This window comes from Monodon monoceros, unplaced genomic scaffold, assembly GCF_005190385.1.
Source record: "Monodon monoceros isolate NGI ecotype Baffin Bay Population unplaced genomic scaffold, NGI_Narwhal_1 Super_Scaffold_4, whole genome shotgun sequence".
In the NCBI taxonomy this organism is placed as follows: domain Eukaryota; kingdom Metazoa; phylum Chordata; class Mammalia; order Artiodactyla; family Monodontidae; genus Monodon; species Monodon monoceros.
In genome coordinates, this window is record NW_021703781.1 from 52,338,646 (window position 1) to 52,351,505 (window position 12,860).

At 54.2% G+C, this 12,860-nt stretch overlaps 2 protein-coding genes across 4 annotated transcripts in view; both read left to right on the top strand.

The window, feature by feature from the left end:
• Positions 1 to 579: 579 nt before the first annotated feature.
• Positions 580 to 10,693, top strand: ANKRD2 (ankyrin repeat domain 2). The gene is made up of 9 exons (XM_029245778.1): positions 580 to 935; positions 4,176 to 4,280; positions 5,796 to 5,954; positions 6,062 to 6,169; positions 7,651 to 7,749; positions 8,108 to 8,206; positions 9,072 to 9,170; positions 9,281 to 9,379; positions 10,388 to 10,693. Exons 1-9 carry the CDS (start codon positions 861 to 863, stop codon positions 10,535 to 10,537), a joined length of 993 nt encoding a protein of 330 aa, XP_029101611.1. The 5' UTR covers positions 580 to 860; the 3' UTR covers positions 10,538 to 10,693.
• A 414-nt stretch (positions 10,694 to 11,107) lies between these two features.
• The window catches only part of HOGA1 (4-hydroxy-2-oxoglutarate aldolase 1), a 30,585-nt gene continuing 28,832 nt past the window's right edge, over positions 11,108 to 12,860 (top strand). For 2 of the 3 annotated variants that reach the window (XR_003796977.1, XR_003796978.1), the window contains exon 1: positions 11,178 to 11,687. Coding sequence is in view for 1 of the 3 variants with exons in the window: in XM_029244870.1 (XP_029100703.1) it covers positions 11,477 to 11,687 (211 nt within the window). In the remaining 2 variants the exon portion in view is untranslated. Of the gene's footprint in view, positions 11,688 to 12,860 lie in introns of all 3 variants that reach the window. The other variant, XM_029244870.1, reaches the window with a different exon arrangement.

The following is a 12,860-nucleotide window of genomic DNA, read 5'->3' on the forward strand; positions in this document are numbered from 1 at the left end:
CAGTTGATAGTATTTTTCTTTCTCAGTGAGCACCGGTCAGGTTGGCCTGACTGGGAAACCGGGGAGGGAAGGATGATCAGTCAGAGCTGGTGTCTTCGTCAGCGGGGCTTGGCACTGCGTTCCAGCCCTTCCAGTGGCTCCTTGAAGCAAGACCCTTTAAGTCCCACAGAGGCCCCCTGCGACAGACTGATGGGTGAGGGTCTGTCAGGGACAAGTGGACTTGCAGCCAAATGCTGCGGTGCTTCACTAGGGGGCGCTGTGGGACCCCAGAGAGGCAAAGGCCTGCGCGGGCTGCGGGCAAAGAGGCAGGCGGCTGCCCTTACCTCCACCCACTGCCTGGCACTCCAGCCCAGATGAGGCAGAGTCTTGCCCCTTCCCAGAGCAGGAAGGGCCTTTTCATGGGACGGCCTGGGGATGCGGGCTTATCTTGGGTCCCCACATTTGGCCTTTAGGCTCCCTCACTGGCACTGGCTGGGCAGGGTTTCCAGGCGTCCAGCAGGTGGCACCGCCATCAGGGCTAAGGGCAGCCAGCGATCCTTTGTGCAGCGCGGCTGCCCGGCCCATCTGGGCCTCAGCACTCAGGACAGAGGCTGGGCAGGCGCCTTCCTGCAGTCCTCGCTCTCGCTCCCGGGGCACTGGGCCCTCCGGCTCCAATAGGCCAGGGGTTGGGGGGTGGCAACTGTCCCTGCCGCCTCCTGCTCCTCGGGGCTGCCTGGGGTGAAGGTGACAGGTCGGGAGGCAGCTGGAGAATTGGGCCGGTGAGCTCATGGCAGAGGCGCCTAGCAGGGCGGGGGTGGGAGCCCTGGCATATAAAGCCCCTGGGGCCCCGGGGCCTGCAGGGGCGGGTTGCGCACGGTGCCATGGCGGGCTCCGAGGAGGTGCAGAGGGCCGCGGCACTCATCGAGGAGCGGCTGGCACAGGAGGAGGAGAATGAGGTAGGGCGGGTTGTGGGGCCCAAGGGGGTGCTGAGGAGACCCAGCTCTGCTGTCAAGGGAAGGAAGAGCCTGGCTGCCGTACCTGGAAGGAAGGAGGACAGGTGTCCCCAGGGGCCCAGCTGGCTCTACTGCAGGGTGCTTCTGAGAGGGAGCTGCTGGCAGTGGGAGACGGAGGCTTCAGCCCCCAAATCTGAGAGACAGTGGAGTGGGCGAGCCAAGCTGGGTTCCTCGAGACCCTGTCCACCCACCTGGGCCTCGAGGAGACAGGCTGAGCTGCACAGAGCAGGACAGCTGGGATGCTGCCTGCAGCTTGGGGCCCTGAGATCCCCCCAGCTGCCAGCTGGGAGGCTGGGACAGGAAAAACTCCAGTGTTTGGTCCCTGAGGAAGGATAAAGACGGGGAGCAGAGTGAGAAAGGGTTGCTGGCAAAGGAAGCATGGGTTTTCTAGGACCACCAGCCACACCCGGGGAGGCGACTGAGCATGGGGCTCTGGGCAATTGTATTTTCTCTGGAATAAAGAAGTCGGGGAGGAGGGTGCGGGCTGGTCCTACTCTTCATTTTATGGAGATGAATACTTCACCTAGAGTCTACTCTTCCAAGAGCCCAGTGCTGGGAGGAATGAGAGGCTCAGGAAGGTCAGCCCCTGCCTCCTCTTTACCAGCTCTGTGTTCATTTTAGCCGACATCTGCCAGGTGCACGGTCAACTAAGAAACAAGGCAGAGTGGAAAAGGGTGAAATAGAGGTGTAACTCAGAAGTGAAGGAGCACAAAGGGTGGGTGAGGCATAGGGTGGGTGAGGCATGCCGACCGTGGGCCCCCGAGGACTTCTCCGTGGACAGGAGGGCATTTGAGCCAGGCCTTCAAGGATGGCCCTTGAAGGATGGAGGTCAGGAGGGGGGAGAGTATTCCAGGCTAAGGAAACAACAGGCGCCTGTCGTTGGGGTGAGTGGAAGCATGATTGTCGGGAGAAAGTCTGGCAGGAGGGGCTGAGGCTGGGAAGGGAGACAGGGCACAAACCAGACAGTGAGGACCACGTGAAAGATACTTATTCTGTGGGCAGTGGGGAGCCACTGCATGTTGTTGAGTGAGGCACAGTGGTGCCACCTGACCTGTTTGGGGAAGGCAGCTCTGACAGCCCTGAGAAGGACTTGGAGGGGGAAAGACTGGCCCTAACAGGAATGGGAGGGAGGAGATAAATCAGTGTAGATGTAGACTCCATTCAAAAAAGGAAGAGTGACTGAATGGAGGTGAGGAAGAGGGAAGGGTCAGGACTCTGGTGGAAGAAGAGATGAGGGCTAGGGAAGGGAGGGGAGGTTTGGCTGGGAAGGACCTGGACTGAGCCTGCTGAGTCCCCGCCGGCGCATCCCTGGATCTCCAGGAATGCCATTTCTCACTCCCCCAAGGGCATGTGCACCAGGGCCAGGCAGGGGAGTCATGTTGCTGGGCCATTTCTGGAATGCTGCCACTGGACACAGAGACCTTCAGCAAGGGGACACGGAACAGTCCTCATCCATTCATTCATCCAACAAATATAGCGGCAGGGCTGTCAGGGCCCCAGGTGTCCACAGAGCCACCCTCACCACTGGCGTCTCCTACATGCCAGGCACCATGCTACGCATTGGATAGGCATTCTCTCATTTCCTCTGTGCAACCATCTATGAAGTAAGGTGGAAGTTTTGTTGGGTTGTGTTTCACCGACAAACACCCAATTCAATAAACATTTCTTGAGCACCTACTGTATGCCAACCTACAGAGACAAATCTGAAGCGAGGGGCTATGGAGTCTGGGTAAGGCGTGGGCAGGCGTTAGAGTCCCCAGTTGTTCCCACCAGACCCCAGCCCAGCAGCATTCTTAGAGGAGAACCGCTGTTCAGCCTGCACCCGCTTCATGGGGTGGGTAGGGAAGGAGGGTCTTGGAGACCAGCCCAGGGGCTGAGGCTCTCTTGCAGGGGCCTTACTGGGCTAGGTCATCACTGAGGACTTGGAGGTGTGCAGAGCTGCTGAGCCCGCCTGCCACCATCCGTGAACTCATTCATTCATTTATTCTCCAAACATTTGCTGAGCACCTACTGTGTGCTAACTCTTGTCATCGGTGCTGGGGATGCCAAGATGATTAGGACCAAGCCCACTCCAGACGCTCCAGGAGCCCAGCCAGGGCTCCACATGCAGTAGTAGCTGAAGCCCTAGGTGATCTTGTCCCTGGGTGAGGATGCAGCGTTTCAGGCGAGGCCGGCACTGGGGAGACCTCAAACCATGTAAGCCTGACATGGAAGGGAGATGCCAGTGGGCAACAGAACATTCGAAATAAAGACCTGGAAAATCAGCCCTCAACTGACACCTGAAGAGTATAACATTCGAAATAAAGACCTGGAAAATCAGCCCTCAACTGACACTTGAAGAGTATAACACCGGAGCTCCGCGTCGAACGACAAAGGCAGCTGAGAGCTCTGTAAGGGAGATCATTCCTCCCCAGCTGCCACCTGGACTCAGCACTCTCCAGCCTGGACGAATGTTTCCGGTACATGGGGACTTCAGAGATAGGGGCGCCAGCACTTAACAAAGAGTGTTTTCCTTTAGAAGAGAGGAAGCGGCCATGAGGAAGTAGTCCAGGCAGGTTGGAGCTACAAGTGGGGAGGAGACTTGCACAGAGTTTCCCCCATATTATTAAAACGAGAATAAGGTTAATACTTAGAGTTCACGTCAAGCTGAGAGCTGGGGAGCTGCGGGTTCCACCCCTCAGGTTCCCTGAGAGCAACAGTTTCCATGCTCTAGGATTTCACGGATCAGTAAAATCTGAGGGAAAGAAGTTGGTAACTGACAGAGCTGCCAAATTTTTGTATTGTCAAGTAAGCCCACTAAAAAAAAAAAAAAAAACTATCATCTCATCTCAAGTATTTCATCAAAGTGAATTTTAAACGCCAAAAAGAAAAAAAAACCAAAACCTCAGTGCTTGAAAAAAGTGAGTATGTTTAATTTCATGAAAACTCATTCCAGTAGCCCTTAATCCTGTTTTGCTGGGGACACAGGGCAGTCAGTACACAGGTGTTTGAACTGGGGTTGCGGCCAGGGAGGCCGGCTCTGACCTGGGGCCTCCTGGACCAGACAGGAGTGGGGCAGATGACGGGCTGGGAGGTCACACAGGAGGAGGTCCTTGGGGTCCTTGAATTTGTTGTGGGCGAGGCTATCTGGCCCCCAAGGCACTGCAGGCAGGCCCGGAACCCGTCCTGTCCTTGGCTCACCAGAAACTCCGAGGAACCACCACCCATCAGAAGCTGCCCATGGAGATGCTGGTGTTGGAGGATGAGAAGCACCACAGGCCTCAGAGTCCATCCTTACAAAAGGTTAAGGTAAGTGCTAGGAGAACCCAGTATCTGCGCGCTGAGGAGACAGACAAGGCAGTTACAGCCTTGCCCCTCCTGGTGCTCCTCCAGCAGCTCAGCACCCTTGGGAGTTGTTAGCGATGCAGCAGCTCGGCCCCATCTCATACTAGTAAAGGAGAGCAGAATATGCCACCCCCAAATATGTCACTTTGGCATACTGATTTTTTTTTTTTTTTCTTTTTGCGGTACACGGGCCTCTCATTGTTGTGGCCTCTCCCGTTGGCGGAGCACAGGCTCCGGACGCATAGGCTCAGCAGCCATGGCTCACGGGCCCAGCCGCTCCGCGGCATGTGGGATCTTCCCGGACCGGGGCACGAACCCGCGTCCCCTGCATCGGCAGGCAGACTCTCAACCACTGTGCCACCAGGGAAGCCCCATACTGATTATTTTTAATTAAAGTTATCTGAGAAAAAGCCAGTGCATGAAGGACACTCTGACCCTCCTTTGTTCCCCTGAAAGTAGTAAATAAATCTGCCATGGGAAGTTACCCTCCTTATATCAGGAAAGTAGAAAGCTTCCTTATCACTAGATCTCAGGAATTCAGGGCTGAGAAGTCTATATAAACAAAACTTGTTTCTTCACTAATTAGTTCCTCCAAAAACAAACTCCTTTGTCTTTTCAATGTGGCACAAATTAATTGTTTCTTTGTCTAAAATGTGTAAAAGCTGCCTGCTTTGGTCACTTCTTTGAGTCTCATATTTTTATGGACTACCATACATATGAAATTAAATTTGTTTTTCTCCTATTAATCCGTCTTACATCAATTTAATTATTAGACCAGCCAAAGAACTTAGAAGTGAAGAGGGGGGAAGTTTTCCTCCCCACGTCTGCTAAGTCAGAATCTGCATGTGTACAAGATCCCAGGGGACTCATTTTGGAAGCGGCAGTGATGGGGCAGCCATACAACAGGGCATGATGCAGGTGTTAGTGGGCTGGGGGAGGCTGTGTGTGCTGACAGGAGACATCTGCACGCTGATAAGAGAAACCAGAGTTTCCAGACCACTGTGTGGAGTTTGATCCCGTAGGAAAGGGCATCAACCGAGCTATGATAGAAGTTCCTCTGGGAGAGAAGGGCTTTCTCTTCAGAGCTTTTATGTTTCTGTATTACTTTTATGGCCAGAGAGAGAGAGAGAGAGAGGCAGGGAGGGACGGAGGGAGGGAGAGGGAGAGAATTGCATGGAGAGATGAGAATTCGTACCCTGTTCTGGAGACCTGGGCTAAGAACTGCCCTTGAGATTTCTTCATCAACTCCCCACTCTTGTGGAGCCTTGGAGCTGGGCAGCTCCCGAGCAGCCCCCTCAAGCGCCCTGTGCATCTGTGTCTGTCTCATTGGCTTCACCTAGTCCTAGGCGGCAGAGCTAGACCTGGATTCTTTCTCCCTTGAGAGGCTCTCCCTGTCCTCCACCTCCAGCCTAGCTCAGAGGTCCCCAAGCCCCACATTCTGTGCCCCAGTGCGGGGCTTGATTGGCTATCCCCACGCAGGGTCAAGAGCGCGTGCGTAAAACATCCCTAGACCTGCGGAGGGAGATCATCGACGTGGGTGGGATCCAGAACCTCATCCAGCTGCGGAAAAAACGCAAGCAGAAGAAGCGGGAAGCCCTGGCAGCCTCCCAGGAGCCACCTCCAGAGCCGGAGGAGATCGTAAGCGTCCTGGGGAGGACACCTGTGTGGGCAGGGGGAGCCGGGGAAGGGGGAATGGCTCAGATCACAGTGGAGCGGCCCCCAGGGACTGCATTCGCTCTCTCCAGGCTGGCCCCGTGGACGCGGAGACATTCCTGAAAGCGGCGGTGGAGGGGCAAATGAAGGTCATTGAGAAGTTCCTGGCGGACGGGGGTTCCCCCGACACCTGCGATCAGGTGATGTTCCCATCGGGCCCTGCACCTGTGCCGGCCTCCCTTTCAGAGCTGATGCCTGCACCCCGCCCGCTTGTGCATTCTTTGAGAAGAGGCATGGGTGTCCTTTAGGAGGGGGCCCCTCAGAAGATGTGGGATGCCCCCTTCCCCACACAGGAGTTTTTCTAAATCCTTAGACCCTTTCCAACTTGAACCACCTCCAGAGTAATAAACACCTGGATTTTTAGGGGAAAAAATGGAATGGAATCAAATACAGAGTCCAAGACCAGGAGATTTGGACTCAAATCCCACCTGTACCACTCCCTAGTTCTGTGACCTGTGGCTGGGCCCGTCACCTCTCTGTGCCTGTTTCCTTCTTCGTAAAACTGGCTCCACCCCTCAGAGCATGTTATGGGGATCAAATAGAATATTAGTGCTTCAATACATATTTATCGAATGAAAACACTATTAAAGCATGTGCTTGGATATGATATTTTGTGTTGCATTGTATATCATCATACTTTTAACAATTATTTTTATCTTATGGTTAAAATATATATATATAAGACATGAGACATGCCAAATAAATTTTAAGTGCACAACTCAGCGGCATTAATTACACTTATAATGTTGTGCACCCATCCCCACGATTTTCAAAATGTTTCCGTCACCCGTCATACTTCTTTTTAACTGCCTCTTTCATACTTTGTAGGATGCTCTCTCGAGATCATATCCTGGGATTGAGCAAATTAATGGTCACCCCCTTCAGCCTGCATTATTGCAGGCTTAGACTACATGTCCTTTCCACTTTTTAGACTCCAGAGTTTTAATCCTCTTGGCCTATCTAAGCATCTCCTGCCTCTGTGTTGTGCTGGGAGCACAAAACCAGAAAGATCAGGGTTGACAGTGGCTGGGAGACTGATGCACAACCGGATCATTAGAATATGGAAAGATATGCCCTCTGGCCTGAGTGTTTCAAGAGACCAAAGCAGAAAGCCGACTGCATTGGACAGGAAGTTCATTCCCTCCTTGAATCAGTAATCAGGGTGCACCTGCCCATCCTGGCCCTGGGCAAGGCACTCAGGGGAAATAGTCAAGTAAGACTCAGCTTGCCTTTGACTGTCTATCACAGTGGAGGGTTGTCTGGACCCCTGGGACAGCTATGGCCTAGAGGTTTCAAGAAGTCGATGACACTTGAGCTGCATCTTCATGGAGTTACAAGAATTCATCAAGCACTCACAGGGAGTACGGGCGAAATGGGCATTTGGGCACAGGCAACAGCTTGTGTGTTTAGGGGGCAGTGAGAAGGTCAGAGTCCACAGTGCACAGGAGGCCTCCAAGGCTGGTCCAGATAGAGCATGAAGGAGCCGGTGGAACATGGAAGATATGGGGACCCGGCACAGGGGTCAGAATCGGGCTGGGATAAGGCCTGGGCTCAACTTGGGTGGGCGATGGGCTCAGGCCTGGGGCCAGAGTTTAGGCCCTGACAGTTTCTCTGGGGACAGTTCCACCGGACAGCACTGCACCGAGCTTCCCTGGAGGGCCACATGGAGATCCTGGAGAAGCTTCTAGAGAGTGGGGTCACTGTGGACTTCCAGGATCGGGTGAGCAAGAGGCCAGGTATTGGGTGAGGGGCAGGAGGTGGGTCCAGCACTCATAGACTCCCTATCCCTGCAAACCTCCAACCTGGAACATAAACAAGCTGCCTCAGGGGCCAGGCTCCACCTCTAGTATGTTGTATGACCTTGGGGGGGCCCCATCTCCTCCCTGAGCCTCCTCTGTAAATCTGGCTTGGACGAGATGGAGCCCGAGGGTTCTTCGGCTCCACTGCATCCATTGCTCAGTCATTGGAGTGGCCCTATCCTTCCCTGGATATCTGCCTGCCCTCTTGGCTGGGGTCCTTTCCCCCAGGGCACTTTCTTCCCTGAAGCTCTGCAATTAGGCTCCACCCTTCCTTTCTAGCTGGACTGCACAGCCATGCATTGGGCCTGCCGTGGGGGCCACTTGGAGGTGGTGAAGCTTCTGCAAAGCCGGGGAGCAGACACCAATGTGAGGGATAAGGTGAGGCCATAATGCTCACAGCAGACACCAATGTGAGGGATAAAGTGAGGCCATAACGCTCACAGATGTTGGGGTAGCAGGGCGGAGGGGTGGGGGGGGAGAGAAGCAGAGGGTAGAAAAGCAGAGAGCAGGAGGGTAGTGAGCTAGTCTGGTTTCTGGAGTGGCTGCAGAGCCCAGGGATGGGTCCTTGCCATCAGCTACAGCCCCTTGGAGACCACCATCTGGGAATGGGAGGAAGAGCAGAGGAGAGGGCAGGAGAAGAGATCCACTAGCTTGGCGGCTTTGGGGCCACCCAAAGATGCAGGATTTGTTCACCCATGCCATCGTTCATCATCCTTCTATCTGTCTATCTATCCATCCATCCATTCATTTATTGATCTGTTCACTTATTTATTCATCCACCATTTTTAATTCACTTAATCCTTTGTATATGACCTTGAACAAGTGACAGCCTCTGAGCCTCTGTTGCTCGTCTATAAAATGTCTTGCAGAGTTCTTGTATAGATTGGATGGGAAAATTTATGTAAATTAATTATTTATTCAACATAAGGCTAATGTTTTGTAAGATTTTGCTGTGCTCATCACATAGTCATTTCTCAGTAAATGGCATCTACTATAATTATTTTAAAAGGGCAGAGGAGTGAGCAGTTGCTCACATCCGGGTGAGAGGGGAATCATAGAAGTCTTCCCCAAGGAGGTGGCATGTAATGCCTTAGAGCTGATCATCAGATAGGGTGATGGGAAATTACAGCGTTCCCTGCCCCTCCTTGGGAGAAGGATTAGGCTAGAGTTAAGACAGCCGCCTCCCAGAGGCATCACCGTCCAGGTCCCTTCAGCCAGCATCTCCTGATTCCTCCGCACCCAGCTGCTGAGCACCCCCCTTCACGTGGCAGTCCGGACGGGGCACGTGGAGATCGTGGAACACTTTCTATCCCTGGGCCTGGACATCAATGCCAAAGACAGAGTGAGTGTCTGGGTTCCTTCACGCCCAGCCCCACCATAGGGGGCTCCATATGCCCCCTGAGGGCTCCCACATGCCCCCGTGGGCCATGCTGAATGTCTCACTGGTTCTAGGAAGGGGACAGTGCCCTGCATGACGCCGTGAGGCTCAATCGCTACAAAATCATCAAACTGCTGCTCCTGCACGGGGCTGACATGATGAGCAAGAACCTGGTAAATTCACTCCTTTCCTGATTCAGTAAACAGTGTGCGCTGCCCTCCCAGGCCCTGTGCTGGGCACTCGGAAGAAAGACAGAACTGAGCAGGACTCTGCCGGCCTGCCCTTGGGGCAGTGTCACAGTGGAGGGTTTCTCTGGGCCCCAGGAGATTGGGGGCCCACTCGGCTTCCCAACTCTCTCTATGCTTCTCTACATCCAGAAAATCTAAGTGGAGAAAACAGCCAGGAGGGGATAGGAGGAGGATTTCCCAAAGGCCCCCAAGTAGACCACAGGCGGTCCTAATGTCCAGGCTCAGGGAGGCCAAAATCGTGGAGGGACAGAGCCGGAAGGAAGCTAAGCACTCAGTCAGCACGATTGTTCCTAGCACCCTGTGTTGGCTCCTGTGGTCCTCCAGTTCCTTTAGGAACCTATGTCCCCCCCGTCCAAGCTCTTCTTTGGGGCCCAGAGCAATCACAAAAGAGAGGAGAACTGGGTAAGGGGGGACCTTGACTCAGGAAAGGCTGGGGGGTGCAATATAGGGGTAGGGGATTAAGAGGTACAAACTGTTCTGTATGATATAAGCTACAAGGATATATTGTACAACACGGAATATAGCCAATATTTTATAATAACTCTAAGTTGTAACTTACATAATATTGTACATCAACTATACTTCAACTTTTTAAAAAAAGCTATAGCTATATGAAAGAAAAAAGAGAGGCTGAGGAGATAATGGGGAAGTTAGGAAGACAAGGGGAAGGTGTAAATGAGGGCTTCTCAACCTCACACGTTTTGGGCGGGATAATTCTTTGTCGTGGGGGGGCTGTCCGTGCATTATCGGATGTTTGAGCAGCTTCCCTGGCCTCTACTCAAGATGCCAGTAGCATCCCCTCCTCCAGTGTCATAACCAAGAATGTCTCCAGACATTGCCAGTTGCTCCCAGTTGGGAACCACTGGCGTAGCTGAGGGCACCTCTTCGTACAGACTTCTGAACGGTGACTAGATATCCTCTTGTTTCCCCCAGGAAGGAAAGACCCCCACGGACCTGGTGCAGCTCTGGCAGGCTGACACCCGGCACGCTCTGGAGCACCCGGAGCCGGGGTCAGAGCAGAACGGGCTGGAGGGGTCTGCCGAGAGTGGGCGGGAGACCCCCCAGCCTGTGCCAGCCCAGTAAACGACTGTCCCAGCCCCGCCAGGCACCTGGCCTGTCCCCTGCGTACAGCCGGAGGGTCATAAGAATGGCCCCCAGAGCTGAGGACCGCACCACTCCTCTGTGTTTGCCCCGGGAGCACCCACAAGCTACCGCAATTTTAAAAAAAAGTCATTTTTGCTGTGTGTGATGCTCATTTCTATTTGTGCCTGAAACATTTAGGAATGAAGGAAGACTGGGGGCAAGGGTGGGCCCAGGCAAGAGGGGAACTTGGAGCCCTTTGGCCCCCCTGAGCCAGCCCTGCTGCTTTTCCTAACAAGGCCTCTTTTTGCTTCTTTCCTGCCACCCCACTTCCCAAGTTCCAGCGTGGATCAGCTTCCCAGGGCACTTGTCCTGGGGTCCCTTCCTGGTGACAGCTGTCCTGTGGGGCTGTGCGTGACCAGCACGGGCCTGTCACGTGGCAGGCTTGGTGGGAGGAGCTTGGCAGGGGAGTGGGGCAGTTGCCGGCGGCAGATCACAGGTCTCATCCAGCCAGCCTCGCCTCCCTCAGGGAAGGGCCGGCTCAGCCAATCGGCTCCGCCAAGCTCTCAACTGCCACGCGGAAGCGGGGAAGTCAGCCTGGCTCCTGGCTTTGGGGCTGGGAATTGTGGGAGGAGGGCCGGGCCCCACTGGAGGCACCCTTTTGTGTAAGGACCCCAGGAACCAGTCCTCCGTCTGGCCACAGGGACACTGGGTTGTGGCATTTCTCTAGCTGCTCCCCAGGGGGAGGGAAGACCTCCCTGGAGCCAACAGGCCTAGCCTCTGACCCTGGAAACACCCAGCCCAGGCCTGCCTGAGAGCCAACAAGTCAGGGGGCAGCAAATTTTTAACCAGACACACAGATCATTAACTGGGGTAGGAAGGAGTCCAAATTCAGCATCCCTCGGGGGCAGAGACCAGCTGGGCTTTGAGCCTCCTGCGGAGATGCTGGGCCCCCGAGTCTGGTCCTCTGTGAGGCAGGGGCTGAGCAGGGCCTTGTCCAGCACCGTGGGGGGCTGGGCCTCAGGGGAGGGGAGGAAGGTGGACATCTCAGGCATCTACCCCCCTGTGACCACCCCCTTCACTGCCACGGCCGAGGTGGACTATGGGAAACTGGAGGAGAATCTGCACAAACTGGGCACCTTTCCCTTCCGAGGTAAGTGGGGTCTGTCCGCTGTGGGAGTTGGGGAGATGTGAATGACCCTGGTCTCCTCAGCCAGCAACCAGAGGAGGGTACACAGGCTCTTTCGAGCTGCTCTTGGTCAGTCGGGTGCCCTGGGAGTCATTTTATTATGGGAGAGGAACAGGGGGCATTGGTCTGGAGTCAGGAAACAGGCAGGAAGCTAACTGCTGGCCTGTGATCTTGGGTTGAATCTCCTCTGCCTCAGTTTCCCCAGCTGTAAACTGTTGAAGTTCTTAGCCCAGCGTTATTGTGAGGATCAAACTAGATAATGGGTGTGAAAGCCTTTGTCAACCAGCCACTCTGTGCACATGTGAGGGTAGCGGGGTGTCACGTGGCAGCCCCGCCAGGGGGCTCATCTCCCTCAAAGCCTTGTTTGCACACTCTCTTCTGGGCAAAGCCTCCCTCGGCCAAATTAATTCCTGTCCTGGATCCTCTGACTCATTTCCCCTGTTACACATGGGCCTCCTCTCTCTGAGATCAGGGACCAGATCATATTTGTGACACTCAACATACAACACAGCCACAGGCACGATAAATGAAGATAAAAGAGGCACGATAAATGAAGATATAGAAGCGGCAAATTCTGCCCATCTTGCCCTGCCCACCCTCATCCATCACCCGTGACAGTGCCCTGAGGCAGTTCTCTCAATAGCCCTATTTCACAGACGGGGAAGCTGGGGCTCAGAGTGACCCAAGGTCACTCAGCTAATAAATGGCTGAGCTGGGGTTTGAACTCAGGTCTGACTGCACAGCCATGCTCGGTTTCACTCCACTGCACTGAATGATGAGTCGCTAGGTCAGATTCTAATAAACAGACCCTGATGGGCACCAACTTGGGAATGGAGTGGTTCCGACTGGGGTAATGCAGTGGAGCAGTTGGGAACGTGCACTCTTGATTCAAACCACAGCTCGGCCACTGACTTAGCTGTGAGATCTCTCTAAAGCTCAGTTTCCCCATCTGACACGTGGGAGTAACAATGGCCACATCATAGGAGGGTGGGGAGAAGAATCTGAGAGAATGCAAGTGAAAGCATGCTGTAAATTTTGAAGGGTATGTACATTAGAAGGTGTGGATTCCAGTGATAATGATGATTAGAATGACAGTATGATCGCCACTGCGGGCAGAGCCGCGTTGTGACAGTGCCC